This window comes from Alosa sapidissima, chromosome 13 (assembly GCF_018492685.1).
Source record: "Alosa sapidissima isolate fAloSap1 chromosome 13, fAloSap1.pri, whole genome shotgun sequence".
In the NCBI taxonomy this organism is placed as follows: domain Eukaryota; kingdom Metazoa; phylum Chordata; class Actinopteri; order Clupeiformes; family Clupeidae; genus Alosa; species Alosa sapidissima.
In genome coordinates this window covers 36,664,502-36,687,888 of record NC_055969.1, presented here as the reverse complement: position 1 = coordinate 36,687,888, position 23,387 = coordinate 36,664,502, and the positions used below count along the sequence as shown (strand labels likewise).

At 45.3% G+C, this 23,387-nt stretch overlaps 1 protein-coding gene across 1 annotated transcript in view; it reads left to right on the top strand.

Moving 5' to 3' along the window:
• Positions 1 to 23,387, top strand: part of rgs3a (regulator of G protein signaling 3a) — a 354,944-nt gene that overhangs the window by 239,770 nt on the left and 91,787 nt on the right. Inside the window, 1 exon segment of the mRNA XM_042059506.1 lies at positions 19,533 to 20,438. Coding sequence (XP_041915440.1) covers positions 19,533 to 20,438 — 906 coding nt within the window.

The following is a 23,387-nucleotide window of genomic DNA, read 5'->3' as shown; positions in this document are numbered from 1 at the left end:
TATACAACTAAACATGGATATTGAAGGCCTTGCTTAAGTGTATTTTTAAAAATCATTATTCTATGTAATTTGCACTTTCAGAAATAAGAGATGCTATAGGCCTATTTTCAGTTTTATAGCTGATTATCTTATTTTGTTTACAAGTTACAGATGGAGTCTGGGTACTTATTGTACTGTTCACATCTTACACACTTCAGGCTGTTGCAGATAGCTCAGGGGAGAGACATGACACTAGGTGGTACAGCCTGAGACATGCACAATAAAATTTGCTTTTTTGTTTTGCTTTTCCCTCCATTGTACCGAACTTGTACCGAACCGTGATGTCCGAACCGAGGTATGAATCGAACCGTGACTTCTGTGTACCGTTACACCCCTAATACATGCACACACACATACACACACACGCATACACGCACACACACACATACACATACATGCATACACACATATACACACAGACACACGCACACGAACATGCACACACACGCACACACACACACGGACACACGCACACACACACATACACTCACACATGCACACAAACACATGCACACACGGACATGCGCTCACACACACACGCATACACACACATACACACACACGCACATGCACACGCACACACACACACGCACACACACGGACATGCACACACACACATGCACACACACACACACGGCAGCCTCATACAACTAGTCGTGTGGGCTGTGATGTCCTAACACACATGTGCTCATTGTAGGCGTAATTTGTCTCACTTCAAAACACTCTGTGGAGGAATTGCACTCTTACACATCGCAAATATGTGTTTTAGTCAACAACATAACTATTGCGTCACTACTGCGACTTTGATTTCTTCGATGCATCTCGTAGTTAGAGCGTTTTGCAGGAGTGGTCTACTATGTGTAGAGTGGGCTACTATGTGTAGAGTGGGCTACTATGAGCAGGAGTGTTCTACTATGTGTAGAGTGGGCTACTACTGTATGCAGGAGTGGGCTACTATGTGTAGAGTGGGGCAGGAGTGGGCTACTATGTGTAGAGTGGGCTACTATGAGCAGGAGTGTTCTACTATGTGTAGAGTGGGCTACTACTGTATGCAGGAGTGGGCTACTATGTGTAGAGTGGAGCAGGAGTGGGCTACTATGTGTAGAGTGGGGCAGGAGTGGGCTACTATGTGTAGAGTGGGCTACTATGTGTAGAGTGGGGCAGGAGTGGGCTACTATGTGTAGAGTGGGCTACTATGTGCAGAGTGGGCTACTATGTGTAGAGTGGGGCAGGAGTGGGCTACTATGTGCAGAGTGGGCTACTATGTGCAGAGTGGGCTACTATGTGTAGAGTGGGGCAGGAGTGGGCTACTATGTGTAGAGTGGGCTACTATGTGTAGAGTGGGCTACTATGTGTAGAGTGGGGCAGGAGTGGGCTACTATGTGTAGAGTGGGGCAGGAGTGGGCTACTATGTGTAGAGTGGGCTACTATGTGTAGAGTGGGCTACTATGTGTAGAGTGGGCTACTATGTGCAGAGTGGGCTACTATGTGCAGAGTGGGCTACTATGTGTAGAGTGGGGCAGGAGTGGGCTACTATGTGTAGAGTGGGCTACTATGTGTAGAGTGGGCTACTATGTGTAGAGTGGGCTACTATGTGCAGAGTGGGCTACTATGTGCAGAGTGGGCTACTATGTGTAGAGTGGAGCAGGAGTGGGCTACTATGTGTAGAGTGGGCTACTATGTGTAGAGTGGGCTACTATGTGCAGAGTGGGCTACTATGTGTAGAGTGGAGCAGGAGTGGGCTACTATGTGTAGAGTGGGCTACTATGTGCAGAGTGGGCTACTATGTGTAGAGTGGAGCAGGAGTGGGCTACTATGTGTAGAGTGGGCTACTATGAGCAGAGTGGGCTACTATGTGTAGAGTGGGCTACTATGTGTAGAGTGGGCTACTATGTGTAGAGTGGGCTACTATGTGCAGAGTGGGCTACTATGTGTAGAGTGGGCTACTATGTGCAGAGTGGGCTACTATGTGTAGAGTGGGGCAGGAGTGGGCTACTATGTGTAGAGTGGGCTACTATGTGCAGAGTGGGCTACTATGTGTAGAGTGGGGCAGGAGTGGGCTACTATGTGTAGAGTGGGGCAGGAGTGGGCTACTATGTGTAGAGTGGGCTACTATGTGCAGAGTGGGCTACTATGTGTAGAGTGGGGCAGGAGTGGGCTACTATGTGTAGAGTGGGCTACTATGTGTAGAGTGGGCTACTATATGTAGAGTGGAGCTTACCAAAACGGGTCTTCAAAGGCAACATCTGATGTGTGGAGAAGGTTTGGTTTAATACGAGATAGAGAAAATAACATCAGTAGGGCTTTGCAGCTTGCAAAACATGCCAGCAAGTTTTGGCGTTGGATAGCTGGACGCCATTACTGAACACCACCGATTGCCTGAGTATAGGCCTGTGTATAGATATACTCTCTATATAGGTATAGACCCTTTCCTAGAGGATTTCCCGTTGGGGGAAATCCCTGGGATTTGGGAAAAATTACTACTTTTGGTTTCAATATTGCTTACATGTTTACTGTGTATTTCAACTTCTCTCTATGGATGACTTTCACTCTTGTATGGAAATAGAAGTCCATGAGTGGAGTGTGTATGTGTTTGTGTGTGTGTTTGTGTGTGTGTGTGTGTGTGAGTGTGTGTGTGTGTGTGTGTGTGTGTGTATAGGTAGGCATGTACTTGTTCCCTGTGGGTCTTACCTGGGCTGCTAAATCACTATTGATGCCATAAGGGCAAGCTGATGCCTAGATGATGTGGATGGTCATGTTTTTAATGGTTATTACTATATCTACTAATCTATAAGCTGATGCCTAGATCAGGGATGGGCAACTTTGATGATAGAGAGGGCCACAACATTTTCTTGTCGCTGTCAGAGGGCCACAACTGGGATATCAAGAATCAGGAGTATTAAAAATATATACAGTAGCCTATGTCTGTATGATGTATTAAACCAACATGCATTCATTTAATATGTTCTATACTCAAATGCATTTTAATATTGCTTCTATTCACTAATGAACTGGAAATAAACTATAAGATATTACACATTAACAAAAAACCTTTTTTAGGCTTAATGTATTTTAGCAAGCCACTTTTAAACTCCTACAACAAAATTCCCTGATATTCCATGACTTTGCCCCCCTAAGATATAATTTCCTGACCTTCCATGTCTGGAATAGCCTAGAAATCTAGACGCACCCTAGCGGCGGCAAATTAATTTGCTCAGCCTGTACGTCTAGTATCAAACCATAGGGATTTCTATTGGCTGACGCCATGGACGTCATCCAATCACAGCGCTCTATTTTGTTAGAGAGTCTTAAGGCGGGCTTAACAGGATAACGACAGTCCTGCGACGGTGAACAACAATGAAGGTGGCTATGGCAAACGAAGAGCGGTTGTTTGAATCATCGTTGGCGTCAACTTTGGAGGAGTTGGACTTGTGCTTTTCTTTGAAAGTTGAGCAACACAATGCACTTAAGTCATTCCTTTCGAAGAAGGATGTATTTGCCGTTTTGCCGACCGGATACGGATATGGTCGTAGCGCTGGCCTATTGCATGCCTAGGCAGTTTGAAAGACAATTCTCTAGACTTCATTAAAATGTTGATGGTATTCTTGAAATTCCATGACCCGTGGGAACCCTGCTTTACTTTGCGGCTCAAGCAGCTCCAATGTAGCCTACTTTCTTTGTGCGTGGTGTTGTAGTGCTGTTTCTAAGCATAGCCTACTAAACACATGCGTTAAATTCTGTGTTAAGATCAGCTGTTTCCCACCTTGTCTGAACCTTTCCCACCTTGTCTACGATTCTGAGTTCTTTCTAAACAGCTCTCTGTATCTCTTCCTCGCTCGCTGGCTGTAGTGAAGAAACCTCAACTCCGCTGGATTTTTTATATAGGAAGCGCCCCTATCGGTGGACCATATCATTACAATAAGGATCCTGATCAGATGTGGTAAAAACACGTAAAACGAACATTTTAAATGACATTTCAAAATTGATCCGCGGGCCGCACTGAGTGAGGAAGAGGCCGCGAGCCACCAGTTGCCCATCCCTGATCTAGATGATATGGATGCTCATGTTTTAATGGTTATTACTATATCTACTAATCTATAAGCTGATGCCTAGATGATGTGGATGGTCATGTTTTTCATAGGTTTTGCTCAAATACTATATCTACTAATACATAAGCTGATGCCATCCAATCTCTTCTGGTGTCTGTGTCAATTACTATTGATAAGTCATTAAGTCAGGCCCTCCCACCCTCAGAGCCACAGTAGCTGTACCACTGTGTGTGTGTGTGTGTGTGTGTGTGTGTGTATATATGTGTGTGTGTGTGTGTATATATGTGTGTGTGTGTGTGTATATATGTGTGTGTGTGTGTGTGTATATATGTGTGTGTGTGTGTGTGTGTGTGTGTGTGTGTGTGTATGTGTGTGTGTGTGTGTGTGTGTGTGTGTATATGTGTGTGAGTGTGTGTGTGTGTGTATGTGCCAGCTGTTACCTGGTAATCAGGAACTTGTGGCTCGTTTGGCCCAATGCAGTCTTAGGTCTTAGGTGGATGTTTGATATGATATCTTAGGTGGGTGTTTGATATGATATCTTAGGTGGGTGTTTGATATGATATCTTAGGTGGGTTCATGAACTTCTCCAAAGCTCAACTCTCCTCATCATTTTGTTTGATCAAGGGTAATTCAGTATTTAAAATACAGATGACATATATTGTTAACAAATCTTGTTTCATGTGCCCTTTTTTGAATTTGAGCTCCTGCCCCTCAAGAGGTCTCTGCATGGCCCTGGTCTAGGTGCTGTTTGGGTGGGACATCTGCTCAATGGTCTCTGCATGGCCCTGGTGCTGTTTGGGTGGGACATCTGCTCAATGGTCTCCGCATGGCCCTGGTCTAGGTGCTGTTTGGGTGGGACATCTGCTCAATGACTCTATGAACTGAAAGAGAACAAACAGTATTCCGTCTGAGACCAGTCTTATGAATGACACAAACACATGATGGAATTGCTTGTCTCTGTGTGTGTGTATGTGTGTGTGTGTGTGTGTGTGTGTGTGTGTGTGTGTGTGTCAAAGTCAAAGTCTGCTTTATTGTCAATTTCTTCACATGTCAAGACATACAAAGAGATCGAAATTACGTTTCCCACTATCCCACGGTGGAGACAAGACATATTTTACCAATTAGGTCCACAGACAAACATAACATTCAAGTAAACAATATAAAAGGTAAAAATAAGAAGGCACATACAATGAAGAAATAAGAGCAGCACAATTTGGGTTGAAATTGTGCAATTGTGCATACAGTAGACAGCCAATATAATAGTGCAAAAGTCAGGCCAATAAATGGCTGAGGTAGTTCTGTTTGACCTAAGTATGCAAGTGGCATAGTGGTGTAAGAGCAGCAGAAGTGTGTTCAGAAGTGTTTTCAGGACAACAGGACAACAACAACAAGTTGCAAAGTGTGCAAGTGTACAAGTGGAGTAGTGCAAGTGGAGTAGTGCAAGGCGGCCATTGTGGGTCCAAAGTCCAGGATGTTATGTAGCTGAGGGTGGAGGGGGGAGAGAGTTCAGCATCCTAATAGCCTGGTGTATGAAGCTGTTGGTGAGTCTGGTGGTGCGGGAGCGCAGGCTTCTGTACCTCTTCCCAGAGGGCAGTGGATCAAACAGATTGTGAGCGGGGTGACTTGCATCACTCACAATTGTGGTCGCCTTGCGGGTGAGGTGGGTGGTGTAAATGTCCTTCAGGGAGGGGAGTGAAGCACCAATAATCCTTCCAGCTGTGTTCACTATGCGCTGCAGGGCTTTCCTGTTGTATTCAGTGCAGCTTCCGCCCCACACAGCGATACAGCTGGAGAGGATGCTCTCAATGGTGCCTCGGTAGAATATGGTCATGATGGCTGGTGGAGCACTTGCTCGCCTGAGTTTCCGCAGGAAGTAGAGGCGGCGCTGAGCTTTCTTCGCCAGTGATGCAGTGTTGGTGGTCCAGGAGAGGTCTTCACTGATGTGCACCCCCAGGAATTTGGTGCTGCTCACTCTCTCCACCACAGCACCATCGATGGTCAGTGGCAGGTGTTGGGTGTGACCTCCTGTGTGTGTGTGTGTTCTTGTTCCCAGACCAGTGTGACATTATTATAAATTCATGAGTGTGTTTATTAAGGCTAAGTGCTAAATGCCAGAATATGATTCATTGCCCCATGGCCTGGCGGCTACTGTTCCTCTCATTAGGCACACACACGTAGCATCACACACGTAGCATCATTAATGGATCATCTTTAAGGGTTTGTTTGTTAAAAACAAATGTCATTGCTCCAATTAGACCAAATCTACAGTAGGCTTTGTTTATCACTTTCCAGGGGTGCAATATTTGTATTTGCACTATTTGTGTGTGTGTGTGTGTGTGTGCAGTTGTGTACCCATGGCTATATAAATGTGTGTATGTGTGAATATGTGTGAATTGACTATATAATGTGTGTTTGTGTGAATATGTGTGTGTATAAATGTGTGTGTGTGTGAGTGTTTGAATATGTGTGAATTGACTTCATGTTAAGGTTTGTGTTCATGCCATACTTTGTCACCGTGCCCACAGATAACTGTGTAGCGGCTTGGCTCTAAACAGTGTGTGTGTGTGTGTGTGTGTGTGTGTGTGTGCCTCTGCATTGAATGGCCCCACACCCCGTGGTGTTCGATTGATGTGAATGTACACAGTGGCATGCGGGACACGCCCGGCAATGGTGTCAGCTCTCCTCCTCCTCTTCTCCTCCTCTTCTCCTCCTCTCCTTCTCATCTCTCCTGCTCATCCTCCTCTCCTCCTCTTCTCCTCTCCTCATCTCCTCCTCTCCTCCTCTCTCCTGCTCTCCTGCCTGCTCCGTAATGTTCTAAAGTGCCTCATTTCATGCTGCCAAGTGTGTGTGTGTGTGTGTGTGTGAGACTGATGGTGCATGAGGCCACCCCACCCTCCTCTGCATGAATCCCAGGCCTGCTTACAGAGGGACAGTGAGTGATTAGGTACACAGACACACACACACACACACACACACACACACACACTCTCTCTTCCCCCGAAAAGAGCATTGATTTAGATTATAAATGCAGAGGCAGGCCTCGGACATCCACTGGCCAATGAATCAGTCATGGAAAAGGGGGATTTAAGGATAGCAGTGAAACATTGTGGGGCAATTGCTCTGCCGCTAGCTTAGCCACATTTTAGAGTTGAATACGGTTTTAAAATTGTGTTAGACGAAAATGTCACGTGACTTCTCACTCCCCACTGCTGTGTCATCAGCACCTCTGGTTTAATCAGCTACAGCGTTTTACCCGCAGGGTTTTACCCATAGGGTCTTACCCATAGCGTTTTACCCATAGCGTTTAACCTGTAGGGTTTTAACTTGATCTCAATTGCTGTGTCTTCAGAAGTTTCGCATCAGCCACTGCACCTGTATGTGCGTATTAGTTTAGTCTTGACATAGATGAAATTTAAGGAAAGATCAGAGCAGTTGTATCCCTTCTACACAATTGGCAAACTTAAATGCTATTCATTTCCTAGGATTTATTTGAACATGTGAATAAAAAGTTGAAATTATGTTATGTACAAAATGGACAACTGCAGGAACTGCAGGGGCTAATGTAGGCTAAAGTGTCTGTTTTCCCATTGTCATAAAAAAGACACATAGGTTGCAATATCTCCACTATAGACTACAGAGCGGTCGTGCAGACAGATCAAGATCGCAGCTCAGGTGCGGCTGCTTTTTTCAACCACTGTGCCGGGGCACACTAGTGTGCCGTGAGAGATCATCAGGTGTGCTGCAGAAAATTACCCAAATGTCACTCACTGGTCCAGAAAAGCAACTGTTGCATCAAAGAATGTATAACCACATGCTCTCATTGATTGTATGATTGCACTATTTGTGGTATGCAGGCATTGTACAACGGGGGCCCCATATCCAGTATTCACAGAATCATCACATATCCAGTTCATAACAACAATTAAATTAGATATAGTCACCTACAAATGAAACAGAGGGCGCTTGTTTTATTGAGCAGGTCTTGCATAGAAGCCATAATAAGGCTATATATGTGTATTATTTGAAATTTTAGGCTATGGTATGTTTATTTTTTATTCACACAGGATGTCAGTGTGCCGTGGGACATTTTAAGTGTCAAAAGTGTGCCGTGGCACAAAAAAGGTGGAAAAAACACTGCTGTATAGAAGGCTAATATGCACAATGTCTGTAAATATGATATAAATATAAAAATGTCTGTCCCCCACTCTGTGCTGTCCTGTCCATCTCTCATGTGCAGACACACACGCACACACACACACACTCTCTCACACACACACACACACTCACACACACACTCAGACACACACACACTCACTCACACACATACTAACCCACACACACGCACGCACGCACACACACAGACACACACACGCACGCGTGCACACACACACACACACACGCATGCACACACACAGACGCACGCACACACACACACACACACTCACACACATGCACCCACACACTCACACGCACATGCATGCACACGCACACACTCACACACACACACTCTCTCTCACACACACACACACACACTCTCTCTCACACACACACACACTCTCTCTCACACACACAGTCACACACACACACACACACACTCTCTCTCACACACACACACTCTCTCTCACACACACACACACACACACTCAGCCATAAAAAGCTTTCATTGTCTCATTCTGCCCCAGCTCTTTATGATGACAGGAAATGGAATCCCTGCTAAGCGCTCTTCAATCCAATCACAGCACTCCGTCATTTCTTCCTAATGTTACACTTTTCTCTCTCTCTCTTTCTACCTCTCTTTCTCTACCTCTCTCTCTCTCTACCTTTCTCTCTCTCTCTCTGTCTACCTCTCTCTCTCTACCTTTCTCTCTCTCTACCTCTCTCTCTCAATTCAATTCAAGGTTGCTTTATTAGCATGACTGTAAGTAAGTACAGTGTTGCCAAAGCACAATTACAACAGCATAACAATTAGAACATTGACAGCATTACAGGAAACAGTAACATGAAAAATTGTGTGTATACCCTCACTTTCTCTCTCTTTTTCCACACACACACACACACACATATGCATGTGATCACACACACACATACACACAAACACACACACACGGGCAGCATACACATTATAATACATTGGATTAATTACAGACATTAGGTCGGGCATTGTGGCAAAGTGTCCAACTCACTGTTCCTCATGTCGTGGCTGTAACGTATTTTGCAGCCAGCGGAGCAGTCGGTCCTTCTCCTAGCAGGTGGGCCAATTTATCACAGTCTTTAAGGGAGCTAAAATTTGGAATTTTATTTGAGAATTGTAAAAAATATCTTTTTCTAATCTGTTCAAACTTTGGACAGTATAGGAGAAAGTGCATCTCTGTTTCAACCTCACCAGTCATACAGTGACCACAGAGCCGCTGCTCTTTGGGAAGCCATGATTTTTTGTACCGGCCTTTCTCTATGGCAAGGCTGTGGTCACTTAGCTTGTACTTGGTAAGAATCTGTCTCTGCTTTGTATCTCTGACGGTGGAGAGGTACTCTGCCAATTCATAATCTTGTTTTAGTGACAAGTAACATTCTAATTTGGATTGTGATTTTGTTCATCAATCATCCCAATGTTCCAGATACTTATTCTTACTTTGATTCATAATTTGTTTTACTTTGATCTGATTTTGAAAAACAGTGCTGGTCTGAGATCGATGGGTTAGAGTATTAGTTAACTTCAGAACCAACTGGCAAAGGGGACTGGTTTTAGGGCTGACCTCTTGGGTTTTGTATGCTTGAAACTGTATGGTGTTCTCGTCACTAGAATTTAGGTGGATCCAGAATTGTAAAGATCTTTTTTGTATATTTAATGCCAATGGGAATCTGCCTAATTCTGCCCTGCATGCATTTGTTGGTGTTTTCCTTTGGACTCTAAGAATGTTTCTAATAAATTCTGCATGTAGGGATTCAGTGGGATGTTTGTCCCATCTAGTGTAGTCTAGCTTGCTGAGTGGACCCCATACCTCGCATCCATAAAATGCAATTGGCATTATTACACTCGAATGTTTTGCACCAGATTTTAATTGGCATAGAGAGCTCTACGAGCTTTATCTTTTAGCACATTCACTGCAAGGTCAAAGCTTCCTGAGGCACTGAGTTTCAGGCCTAGATAATCATAAGATAAAGAATGCTCTAGAGCGGTGTTTCCTAGAGTGAAAAGGTGCCTGCCTGCCTGAGATCTTGCTTTCTTTTGGAATATTACAATCTTTGTTTTGTCCAAATTGACTGTCAGGGCCCAGTTCTGACAGAATTGCTCTAGCAGATCTAGGTGCTGCTGTAGTCCTTGTTCTGAGGGTGACAGCAGCACCAGGTCATCTGCAAAAAGCAGAAATTTAACTTCTGTATTGTTTAGGGTGAGTCCAGGTGCTGTAGATTGTTCCAATACCACCGTTAACTCATTGATGTAGATATTGAACAGAGTTGGACTCAAGCTACAGCCCTGTCTCACCCCACGCCCCTGAGTGAAGAATTCTGTTCTGCTGTTGTCAATTTTTACAGCATTTGTATTGTCCATATAAATAGATTTGATTAAATCATAGGTTTTGCCCCCTACACCACTTTGTAAAATTTTGTAAAATAATCCATTGTGCCAAATTGAGTCGAAAGCTTTTTTAAAGTCTACAAAGCATGCAAAAATGTTCTTTTGTTTTCCTTTTAAAACATGGGTGTTTATTAGGGTGTGTAGGGTGTAAATGTGGTCAGTGGTTCTATGTTTTGGCAAGAATCCAATCTGACCTTTACTCAAAACATTGTGCTTGGTAAGGAAGGCCTGTATACAGGCGTTTAGAATACAGCAGAAAACCTTCCCCAGGTTACTGTTCACACAGATGCCTCGGTAGTTATTGGGGTCGAATTTATCTCCACTCTTAAATATTGGGGATATAAGCCCCCTATTCCAGATCTCAGCCAGCTTGGAGAACAAGGTTAAATAGTTTTAAGATGACCCTGTGCAGCTCAGGGGTGCTATGTTTCAGCATCTCTGTTTTTATATTGTCAGGTCCACATGCTTTTTTAGGTTTGAGTTTCAGGAGTGCTTCTGCTAATTCTTCAGATGTGATTTTGTAATCAAGGGGGGTTTGATTGTCTTTAATGACTTTTTCGAGGAGGTGTAATTTTTCCATTATAATTTGTTGGCCAGTAGTGAGGTTATCGGGAGGAGGGGTCCATGTCAGTAATTGCATAGTCAACTACACTAGACCCAAGAGCTGAGCAGTATGTGAACCGACCTAATGAGTCCCCTTTCATCCTACCATTAAGAAAGTACAGGCCTATAGGCCTCGACAGAGATGCACTAACTCCTTACCATATTTGTTGGTGACAGAGTCGGGGTTGTGTCTTGGGTTTGCTGTGATTTCTAAGTTTGGTGATGAAATAAATTTGTTTTCTTTTGCACTGATTTGAACTATTTCATTTTCAAGGCCGGTTCTGGCATTGAAATCACCACAGAACAGCACATTCCCCTGAGCCTGGAAATTGTTGTCAGGTTGCTAAAAAACTCATCTTCACAGTATGGTGACTCTGCGGGTGGGGTGTAGATTGTACAAATGTACAGGTCACCTTCTTGACTTATAACCCCATTTTTTAACTTTAACCATATACGAGTGAGATCTCTTTTTATAATGGATAAATACAGTAAGGTGACAGGTATTCCCTAAACCAAATTATAACACCCCCTGAATCTCTGCCGTGTTTGATGTTTTTGTTTTTCAAAGATGGTAGAATAATGTCTTTGTAGTCTGAGGGACAGTGTGTGTTTATATCTGCCTTACACCAAGTTTCTAAAAGAACAACAATGTCTTTTGGGTTTTGATGTTAAGCAAAAAGTCAGGATTAAGACTCTTTGCTCCAAATGCTGATGAATAAAGCCCTTGGATGTTCCAGGAGCTTATAGAAAAAGATTTAACCATGTATAAATTTGGGGCAGCCGTGGCCCACTGGTTAGCACTCTGGACTTGTAACCGGAGGGTTGCCGGTTTGAGCCCCGACCAGTGGGCCGTGGCTGAAGTGCCCTTGAGCAAGGCACCTAACCCCTCACTGCTCCCCGAGCGCCGCCATTGTAGCAGGCAGCTCACTGCACCAGGATTAGTGTGTGCTTCACCTCACTGTGTGTTCACTGTGTGCTGGTTGTGTTTCACTAATTCACTGATTGGGTTAAATGCAGAGACCAAATTTCCCTCACGGGATCAAAAAAGTATATATACTTACTTATACTTATACTTAAATGTGTTTGGTTTCAGAGTAGTCTAAAGAGATGTTTAAGAGGAAGGGAGAGATATATGTTACATGTGAAGTGACATGCTCTGCATTCTGTAATATATTACACATTTGCATTCAGTAACATATTACACATTTGAACATATAATACAGTGTACTTTTTTTAATTTGTTTTACCTCTTTCCCTTTTTACAGTTTAGCTCATTTATTTCTTAAAGATGAGATGAAGAAGTTGTCTCACCTCTCCAATGTCTGTATAGACAGGGTGGTTTTTACCTTGGAGAATGTCTGAGTATGTTAGATTTTGCTGTGGGACTCCACAGCAGTGGCAGCTGTTCAGCAGAGTGTTGTCTTTATAAGCGCTGGTGGTGTGGATGGCCCTTGGGTGAGGGCACAGCTCAGCTTGGCTGGGTCCTATATTGATGGGTTGCGGGATGCTGGGTTGTGCGCTCCTGGGTTGAGCCCGGTTGGGCTGTGTCCTGCTAGCCTTGGTGTTGTTGGGCTGGGTTCTGGTGGTCGGGGCAGGTTTGGTCGGAGTTCTGCTGGGATGAGTTTCGCTGCGTTGGGCTGGGTTAGTCTGCCGATGAGTGGACCGGACTCCATTGGGGTTGGGTTTCTGTTGTCTGTCGCGGGTGGTCGGAGAAGTGGGGAAGTTCTGTCTAGAGTTGTGTCTTTCAGGTCTTTTGCCAGTTGTCTGACTGCGTCATGGGTTAGGTGTACGTGGTCGAAGAGATGATCCTCAGACAGAGATGGATGATGGGCAATGCGGGTGTTAGGTATTTTTGAGCAGTATGACAATATGTCTTGGTTGATCTTGTTGATGTTTTGTGGGTCCAAAAGAGTGGAGGGGCAGAGTATTTTGAGAGCAGATTCTGTGGTGGGGCACCAGAATTTTGCTACTCTGTGGGTGGGAAACAGTTTTAAGGGGTCAAGGAACCGTCCGTTTGAGTCCATGAGTATGGCTGTTTTTGTGGCTGGTTGATGTTGTACAGAGGGTGAGGTAGTCAAAGTCGAGGGAACAGTGGGAGTTGGCAAGGGTTGAGGGGTTTCTGTAGTAGGTATCAGCCTGGTTGGAGGGGTGGGCAGGGGTGAGGCAGGTGAGGTTGTTTCCACTGGCCTGGCTGCAGAGGTAGGTGTGGCTGGTGAGGACGGTTGGGTTTAAGAAGCAGGTAAAGTGGGCTTGGTGGTAAGGGTGTGCTCATCTTCTGAGATTCTGTTCCTGCTGGTGTCTGGGTTGCTCTCTAACGTTGTTGAGTTGGTGGTTAGGCTGGAAAGCTGTTCAGTAAGGATCTGAATAATGTTGCTTTTCTGTTCTAAGGAAATTTTTACTAATGTCAATTCAGTGTTTAGGCTGTTGTTTTGTTCCTTTAAGTTGTTCATTTCTAGTTCAAGATTTTTTATTTTGAGTTCATTTTCCTTTTTAAATGTTTTAAATTCCTCCATTAGCTGTTTAATAGTGTCACTGTCCATCAGCTGACTTTCCTTGAATTCAGCAATTTCCATCTCTACAAACGACAGGCACTCCTGGATCCTCTGCACTGACACTGACACTGTCCTGGGTTTTTGAGGAGAGTGAGGGAGAGGGGCCGCGTGTGGAGAGGGGGAGGGGCCGCGTGTGGAGAGGGGGAGGGGCCGCGTGTGGAGAGGGGGGGGGGGGAGGGGCCGCGTGTGGAGAGGGGGGGAGGGGGAGGGGCCGCGGTGGAGCCAGAAGGAGCGGGGGGGGGGGGAGTGGGTCTTGGGGTCTCTGCTGCTGCAGACTTTCTCTACCCGGGCTTTAAGCTTTGAAAAGTCTCTTTCAAATTGATCTAGGCCTGTCTCTGACCCCTGAATCATTACTGTTCCATTGTTGTATATGTTGATGTTGAATTTGGGCTTAGAATCCAAATAGAGTTGCCTCATTGCTTTGTTCCCAGCCATTTTGAACGCTTTGTTGTAGGAACTAAGGGTCTGGTGCCATGCTTCTGGATGGCTAGTAAAGAACACCAGATCTACCTTTGTTTCCTTGCCATTTAGGACCATAAAGTCTGCTACTAAGGTTTCTGCTGAGTCTCTTAGTAGCTGCTCCTTGTATTTCTTTCTCTGGGTCTCACTGTTGACTGTGGCTGGGTAGCTGACAGCAAGGCTACTTTTTCAACAGAATGTTGACAGTGACACACACTACTGATAGCTCTGCCTGCAGCTTTTATGAGTGGGATATCCTATTAGCTGCTAACTTTAACAATCTTGATTTTTTTGCTTACCTCCTAGTTTTCTTTCCTCGAAATTATGTTCTTTTAATGTCCAGTGGTGATCCTGTCAGAGCCCTTCTCGGGGGTGTCTCCTTGTGTTGACAGTTGTTAGTATTCAGTATATTCCTTTGTATTCCTTTTGGTAGTTCAATTCAATTCAAGAATGCTTTATTGGCATGACAAACTCACTTATATTGCCAAAGCAGTTATACAATAAATCTTAACACATACATGTCAGTAGATTTTCATAAGAATAAAATAAATAGGTAAAAGTAAAATAAAATGCCGTGTATGCAGTGTGTGTGTGTGTGCGTGTGTCTGTGTGTGTGTTTATTTTTCGATATAGGTCACTCATTGTCCCTCAGATTGTGGCATGTTGATACATACTGGGCAGCAAGATATGCTTTATCTCCTTCTCCTAATAGTATCTTTAATTTTGATATGTCATTAAGTTAATTAAAATTAGGAATTTCTGAGTTAAATTTGTTGAAGAAAAGGTTTCTTGTTTGATAGAAGGATGTACATTGTAGGAGGAAGTGCATCTCTGTCTCGACCTCACCTGTCATGCAGTAACCACATATTCTGTGTTCTTTTGGTTGCCATGATTTTCTGAGTCTTCCTTTTTCGATTTCCAATTTGTGGTCACTTAGCCTGTACTTGGTAAGGGTCAGTCTCTGTTTTCTATCTCTGACAGTATTAAGATATTCTGCTAATTTATATTCTCGGTTTAGGGCCAGATAGCATTGTAATCTGCTTTAATTTTTAGTTTCTTCTTTCCAATATTCCAAATAGGATTCTTTACATTGTTTCATAATTTGGTTTACTCTGATTGGTTTTTGGAAAACAGTGTTGTTGTGAGACGGATCAGAGTGGGTGTGTGGCAAGGCAGTTAGTCTCTGCAACAACTGATGACTTTTTTCTGGGTTCAGCTCTTGGGTTTGGAGGGCTTTAGAATGAAGGGTGTCTTGTGGGCTGGATTTAAGGTGATTCAGAAAATTGAGTGCTCTTTTGTTGATGTTAATGATTAGTGGGTATCTACCTAATTCTGCTCTACATGCATTTGTTGGTGTTTTTCTCTGTACTTGTAGAATGTATCTGCAGAACTCAGCATGTAGAGATTCTATTGTGTGTTTGTTCCAGTGAGTATAGCTATGATGACTGAGTGGACCCCATACTTCACTACCATACAGCGCAATGGGCTGGATGACACTATCAAATATTTTAAGCCAGATTTTAATTGGAATTTGGAGATTATAAAATTTTCTTTTAATTGCATTTAGGGCTCTTCGAGCTTTTTCCTTTAGTGCATTCACTGCCATGTTAAAACTCCCTGATGCTGTCATTGTTATACCTAGGTAGGTATAGCTCATGGTGTGGGGGATGATAGAATTGTTTATTTTAAATTGGTGTTTGTTTTCTTGGCATTTGGGGCGTTTTTGGAAAATCATTACATTTGTTTTGTCTAGGTTTATCTCTAGGGCCCAGGTCTTACAGTACTTTTCTACTATGTCTAACTGTAGTTGTAGACCTTTTTCAGTAGCAGACAGTAGAACCAAGTCATCAGCAAAAAATAGAGTAAATAAAAAAAATAGTTTCTTTGATAGCTTCTTAGTGAAAAGTTAGCCAAAACAGAGCCAGATTTCTTCTTTCAGAGATGTGATAAAATCCAAAGGGAGTTTCTTGAAAAAAACTTGCTCACTGCGTTCCTATAGGCTTCATCTTCATTTTTATAACTTTAGTTCTTTAGACTAGTCTCTTCACCAGTAGTTTAGTACATGTTTATGAGGAGCTCATATTTTGCGGCTTCACTGCAGCTGTAGAGCTCTCTCTCTCTCTGTCTACCTCTCTCTCTCTCTCTCTCTCTACCTCTCAGGCTCTGAGCACCTATGTCATTGTTGTTCTGATAACACCACTTATTTGTCCCATTTGAGCTGAATGTGTTTCCTTTCCCAGTTGTGAGTGTGTAGCCCTGGGGGAATGTTAGTGTGTGTGTGTGTGTGTGTGTGTTTATGTTTTGTGTGTGTAGGATGTGCTGTTAGTGTTTTGCAAGAGGTTTGCAAGATGAAATGTGAAGGAGTGCGAAGGGCCCTCTTGCTCAAAACTGCATTGAACATCAAAACCACCAAATTTATTAGAAATGTGTAAGGGATAATGTATAGAACGCCGGTCATTATTGGGAAAATAAGTCCCGACAGAGCGAACCGGACCCTGACGCACCAGTGGTCTTGCTTCGCCCTGAAGGGACTTATTTTCCCAATAATGACCGGCATTCTATACATTATCCTGCTTATTATACGGCTACTTGCCAAAACGAAAAAATTAACTCCACGATACATCTCTTTACATTTATTTGTTGTGCAGTGTTGGGTTGTGACATCGTCGGACAGTCGGGAGAGGTCAGAGGTCAGAGACTCGAGTCGTTTTGGTGTGTCCCGTGCCGTCGTCAGTCAGAGTCAGCGTCGGCGTTCATTTTACCGGCAACCCTTCGGTCACAAGCCCGAAGCCCTAACTAGTAGGCCACGGCTTCCTATTTCATTTAATTTCAGACTCTTTTCAGCTCTGAATCTTTTAGCACAGCCTGCTGTTATAGAAATGTACTACGTCTCACGCACGCGCAGAACGTACGCTCGGCGTCGCCGTTGCTGTGGTGTGTTCTGAGGCACTTTTTTGACCGACTCGGGAAGACGGAAGCCTACTGATCAGTCCGACTGCTTTTCTGCCGACGGTCGGCCGTTGGGTTGGTGTGTCCCGGCCTTAACTTTATGCTGTGGCCGTGGCCTGTATGCCCCGCCTCTGGGATGTGGCTGTGCTGTAGCTAGCTACTGTTGCTAGCTAGGAGGTCTCAAGCCTCATCTCCTGACCAGCATATCTGTCAGACTAATACTCTTAACGCATGTGTACACAATCCTCCCCATCCCCACAAGAGAGCTGAGAGCGCTCTATTTAGCTCTCAATCCTCCCCATCCCCACAAGAGAGCTGAGAGCGCTCTATTTAGCTCCCCATCCCCACAAGAGAGCTGAGAGCGCTCTATTTAGCTCTCAATCCTCCCCATCCCCACAAGAGAGCTGAGAGCGCTCTATTTAGCTCTCAATCCTCCCCATCCCCACAAGAGAGCTGAGAGCGCTCTATTTAGCTCTCTTTGCTCTCAGCTCTATTTATATTTATCTATTTAGCTCTCTTTGCTCTCTCCTCCTCATTCCCTCCTTCTATCTCTCCCTCCCTCCCTCCCTCCCTCCCTTCCTCTATCTCTCCACCCATCCCTTTCTCCCTCTCTTCCTATCTTGCATCTTTCTGTCTTCTTTAAGACCACCCATCATCTTGTTTTCCATTTTGCTGTTTCTCATCGGATGTGGGCCCTTGTTTTTCTATAAATGGATGGGAGTGTTGTGGTCTTATTGCGTCAAGCTGAATCATTTATGAAGCTCTTTCTGCGCTCTACCTGCTTCTCCTCTCGTCAAGACAGAAGGAAAGCTTTCACTCTGCAAGTCCTAATGGCTGCTTCTTGTATCTATTTGTGTTTACATCTGTGCAATGTCTTGACCAGATGTTTCCCGGGAGAATTGAATAAGTGATAAATCCAGACATTGTCTACTTGGGTGCTTCTTGCAGTCTCTTACTCTTTGCTTTTCTGTAGGGTATTGTTAATAGAAGAAACACTGATGTATTGGTGCTTTCAAATACACTACTTGTTTTGATATGTTTTATTTTTAAACCCTTTGTTTAACATTAGATGTGTTGGCACAAGTATACCTCTGTGTGTGTGTGTGTGTGTGTGTGTGTATGTTTGTGTGTTTGTGTGTGTGTATGTTTGTGTGTGTGTGTGTGTTTGTGTGTGTGTGTATGTTTGTTTATGTGTGTGTGTGTGTATGTTTGTGTGTGTGTGTGTGTGTATGTTTGTGTGTGTGTATGTTTGTGTGTGTGTGTGTGTGTGTGTGTATGTTTGTGTGTGTGTGTGTGTGTGTGTGAGTATGTACATGCACATCTGTATGTGTGTGCACGAGTGCGTGTGTGTGAATGTGAGTGCTCATGCATGTTTCACTGGAACCGTGTGTGCACATGAGTATGTGTGGGTGTGTGTAGGGGTAGACTTTCTCAGCATGGTTCAACACTAAAGGGAACATTGAGTAAAGCTAGGGTCTCTGATATTGAGAGTTGGGGTGAGTGTGTGTGTGTGTGTCAGGGGGGGTGCTTTTCTATTCTATGTCTTGATGCGGCTGTTTATCCTCAATATTTAGAATCATGTATATTTCAGCCACACACACACACACACACACACACACACACACACTTAGGTGTCTGCCTTAAGGAATATACAGACTGATGTGTAGCTCATGGATTCATCCACACACACACACACACACCCTCTTGCACCTGTCCAGAAAGAAAGTAAACATCCATTGTGTGTGTGTGTATGTGTGTGTGTGTGAGAACGAGAGTGTGTTTGTATGTGTAGAACACATCTACAGTGTGTGTGTGTGAGAGAGAGCGAGAGTGTGTGTGTGTGTGAGAGAGAGAGAGGGAGCGAGAGTGTGTGTTTGTATGTGTAGAACACATCTCGAGTGTTGGGAGTCTGTCTCAGCTCATGTACAGGGTCACTTTGTTGGTGTGACTCTGAAGAACAAATATTCAACTTTTAGATCATTTTGTACACTTGCTGTGTTAACTCATGTTAGATCATTTTGTACACTTGCTGTGTTAACTCATGTTAGATCATGTTGTACACTTGCTGTGTTAACTCATGTTAGATCATTTTGTACACTTATTTTAATATTTCTCCAACAACTCATAATTTGGAGCTGGACAGCCTGGATGGATAGCTTGATAGTCTGTTGGCATAGTTCTGCTGAATTAACACAAATTGTGTATGTGTGTCTGTGTGTGTGTGTGTGTCTCTGTGTGTGTGTGTCTCTGTGTGTGTGTGTGTGTGTCTGTGTGTGTGTATGTCTGTGTGTGTGTGTGCTTCAGATGCTGGAGCCCAAACTTGATGACCCGTGCTATGTCGGGGCCCCCCCACGAGCCAGTGACGATGAGCCCTCCCTGAGCAGCCCCTCAGAGCCCCCTGCCCCGGGAAGCCCCCAGGCCAGCGACCTGACCTCCCTGGGGGGGTCGTCCTGCACCCCCCTGGACGAGAGCCTGAAGGTGCCCCCCACCCCCCCTCCCTCCACCGAGGGCGAGGATGGCCGGAGTGCAGAGGGCGACCAGGAGAGCTGGCCTGGACACGAGGAGGAGGAAGAGGAGGAGGGCTTCAGCACCGCGGAGACGGAGCGGCCCGAGACGGGCGACGAGGACTTGGTCGCCAGGGCGACGGGAGGCGGAGGCGGAGGGGATGGGGACATGGCCACTCTGGTGGCCGGTGGAGATCTTGAGGACAACGGCTCGGAGGCGCCCGACACGAACGCGCCGCCATCGTCCTCCTCATCGTCCTTCGTCATCCCAGAGCTGCGCCTGGACCGCTCCTTCAGCGCGGACGCCCTGACGGTCACCGACGAAGAGTATGACGAAGACGAGGACGACGAGGACGATGAGGATGAGGAAGAGGACGATAGCGACGACGCCTACCTGGAGCGCAGCGACAGCAAGCGCCGCAGCATGGCGGAGCCGTCGTCCACGTGTGAGAAGCACGGCAGCGGAGCGGGCGGCCTGAGTGTCCAGAACTCCCTGCGACGCCGGACGCACAGCGAGGGCAGTCTGCTGCAGGACCCCCGCGCACCCTGCTTCACCTCCGACAACGCCATCAACTGCCTGGACGCGGCCGGCGGCGGCGCATGCAAGGGGGGGTGGACACTGCCCTCACCCAAGACCCTCAAGAAGGAGCTGACCAAGAACGGAGGCTCCATGCACCAGATCTGCATGCTCTTCTCCGGCCGGAAGGTGAGTGGACCGCAGATGCACACGCACACACACAGATACACACACACACACACACACAGATACACACACACACACACACACACACAGATATACACACACACACACACACACACACACACACACACACACACACACACAGATACACACACACACACACAGATACACACACACACACACACACGCACAGATACACATACACAAATACTTTATGTACCGCACACACAAAATACTTTGTTTGATTCCATCATTTCTATCTGAAAACTAGTAGATTATTGCAGTTCCATAACTGTTATAGGTTCAAGGCTGCAACACACATTTCCAGTCCTTTCCAGATAAACGTGCTTCCTATTACTGCTGATAAAACTTTGTTTTATATAGGCCACCAATGCAAAGTCTATGGGCCGCCGGCCTCATAATGCATACAATTACATGTTTATCACAAATATTCACACACACACATGCATGTATACACATTTACTGTCCAATTATATGCATATTTGATCAGACACACACATACACGTACACACATACACACATGCGCACACACACAGGCACACAAGTGCACACACACAACACACACACACGCACGCACACACACACACATACACACATGCACACACACACACAACACACACACAAATACACAAGTGCACAACCGTACTCGTGTACACACACCCGCAGACAAGTGACCTTGAGTGACTGGACATGTGTGGACTCTGTTTTGTGTTAGTCTTAGTTGGCATAACCTTCCTCAGGAGGCTGGGGAGTCTAGAGTGACTGAAGTCATTATAAAAGTCATATATATATAATTTCCCCAGACAAGGTCATGTGAAGGCCACATCCTAGCTCAGGGGCCTTGCTTGCCCTTTAGCTAAGGATAAACATGAGGACAGCATCACACACACACACACACACACACTCACACACACCATAATCACTCTATCCATTCACAAAGTAGAAGAATTATTACAGTGTGCTAAATATGGTTTAATCAGAGATCAAATTAGATAGTGAGTGTGTCCGTGGGAGATTATTGGCTCTTATTCTGTGGTGTGTGTGTGTGTGTGTGTGTGTGTGTGTGTGAGAGAGAGTGTGTGTGAGAGAGTGTGTGTGTGTGTGTGTGCAAACAGCTGAGAAATGAGTCCTCTACTAGCATGTGTGTGTGTGTGAATGTGTGTGTGTGTGAATATGTGTGTGTGAGTGAGTGTGCGCGTGTGTGTGTGCGTGCGCGTGACTCCTCTAAAGGCATGTGGGCCGCAGAGTCACTTGAGCATCATCAGCCTTCCAGGCCTTAGCATTCGGCGCCATCTAGTGGCCACATTTAAAACATCACCTTTGTGTAATGATGATGTGAGGAATATTACATGTTATATATTATTATAATAAGCATTGTGCTCCTAAACTTATATTAGCAAACATGAAGTCATTCTGCAAGGACCTCTTCACCACACAAGAGTGTACTGTGTGTTTATTCTCTGTCCAAACATTTCATTGGGATGATGCTCATCATGATAAAATGATCATCATTGGTACAGTTAATTCAGTCCTAAATCCATTATTAGTTATAAAGATAAAGAGCATATGTATATGCCAATGTTTCTCTATAATAGTTAGATAAGAAATAATCAGAAGTAATCAGTCATGTGCAGTCATGTAAAGTTATACTGTTCCACTGGGGGGCGCTAGATATCTTACCTACTCACTCATTATAGCATCTACTGTACAGACCTTTCCCTCAAACTCCCACAGACAAACTCCCCCCACAAACAATCCCCATTGGGTTATAAAGGGATGGGAGAGGAGAGGAGAAGAGAAAAGAGGAAGGGAGGAGAGGAGAGAAGATGAGAGGAGGAGAGGAGAATAGAGGGGAGGAGGAGAGGAGAGGGGGGAGGGGAGGAGAGGAGAAAAGAGGGGAGGAGAGGAGATGAGAGGAGGAGAGGAGAATAGAGCAGAGAAGAGAGGAGGGAAGATGATGGGAGGGTATGAGGAGAGAAGAGAGAAGAGGAGGGGATGAGAGGAGAGGAGGGGATGAGAGGAGAGGAGAGGAGAAGAGGGGATGAGGAGAGGAGGGGATGAGGAGAGAATAGAGAAGAGGAGAGGAGAGGAGGGGATGAGGAGAGGAGGGGATGAGGAGAGAAGAGAGGAGAGGAGGGATGAGGAGAGAAGAGAGAAGAGGAGAGGAGAGGAGAGAGGAGGGATGAGGAGAGAAGAGAGGAGGGATGAGGAGAGGAGAGAGGAGAGGAGAGGAGAGAGGAGAGAAGAGAGGAGAGGAGAGGAGAAGAGAGAAGAGAGGAGAGGAGGGATGAGGAGAGAAGAGAGGAGAGGAGAGGAGAGAGGAGAGGAGAGGAGAGAGGAGAGGAGGGATGAGGAGAGAAGAGAGGAGAGGAGAGGAGAGGAGAGGAGGGGATGAGGAGAGGAGAGGAGAAGAGAGAAGAGAGGAGAGGAGGGATGAGGAGAGAAGAGAGGAGAGGAGAGGAGGGGATGAGGAGAGGAGAAGAGAGGAGAGGAGGGATGAGGAGAGAAGAGAGGAGAGGAGAGGAGAGGAGGGATAAGGGACTCGGCCTCCTGTTCTGGTTCAGGGCCTTTCATGGCATGTGTGTGTGTGTGTGTGTGTGTATGTGTGTGGGGCCTTACATGGCATGTGTGCGTGTGCGTGTGCGTGTGTGTGGCCTTACATGGCATGTGTGTGTGGGGCCTTATATGGCATGTGTGTGTGTGTGTGTATGTGTGTGTGTGTGTGTGTGTAGGGCCTTACATGGCATGTGTGTGTGGGGCCTTACATGGCATGTGTGTGTGTGTGTATGTGTATGTGTGTGTGTACGTGTGTGTAGGGCCTTACATGGCATGTGTGTGTGTGTGTGTGTGTGTGTGTGTGTGTGTGTGTGTGCGTGCGTGCGTGCGTGCGTCTGTGTGTGTGTACGTGTACGTGTACGTGTGTGTGTGTGTGTG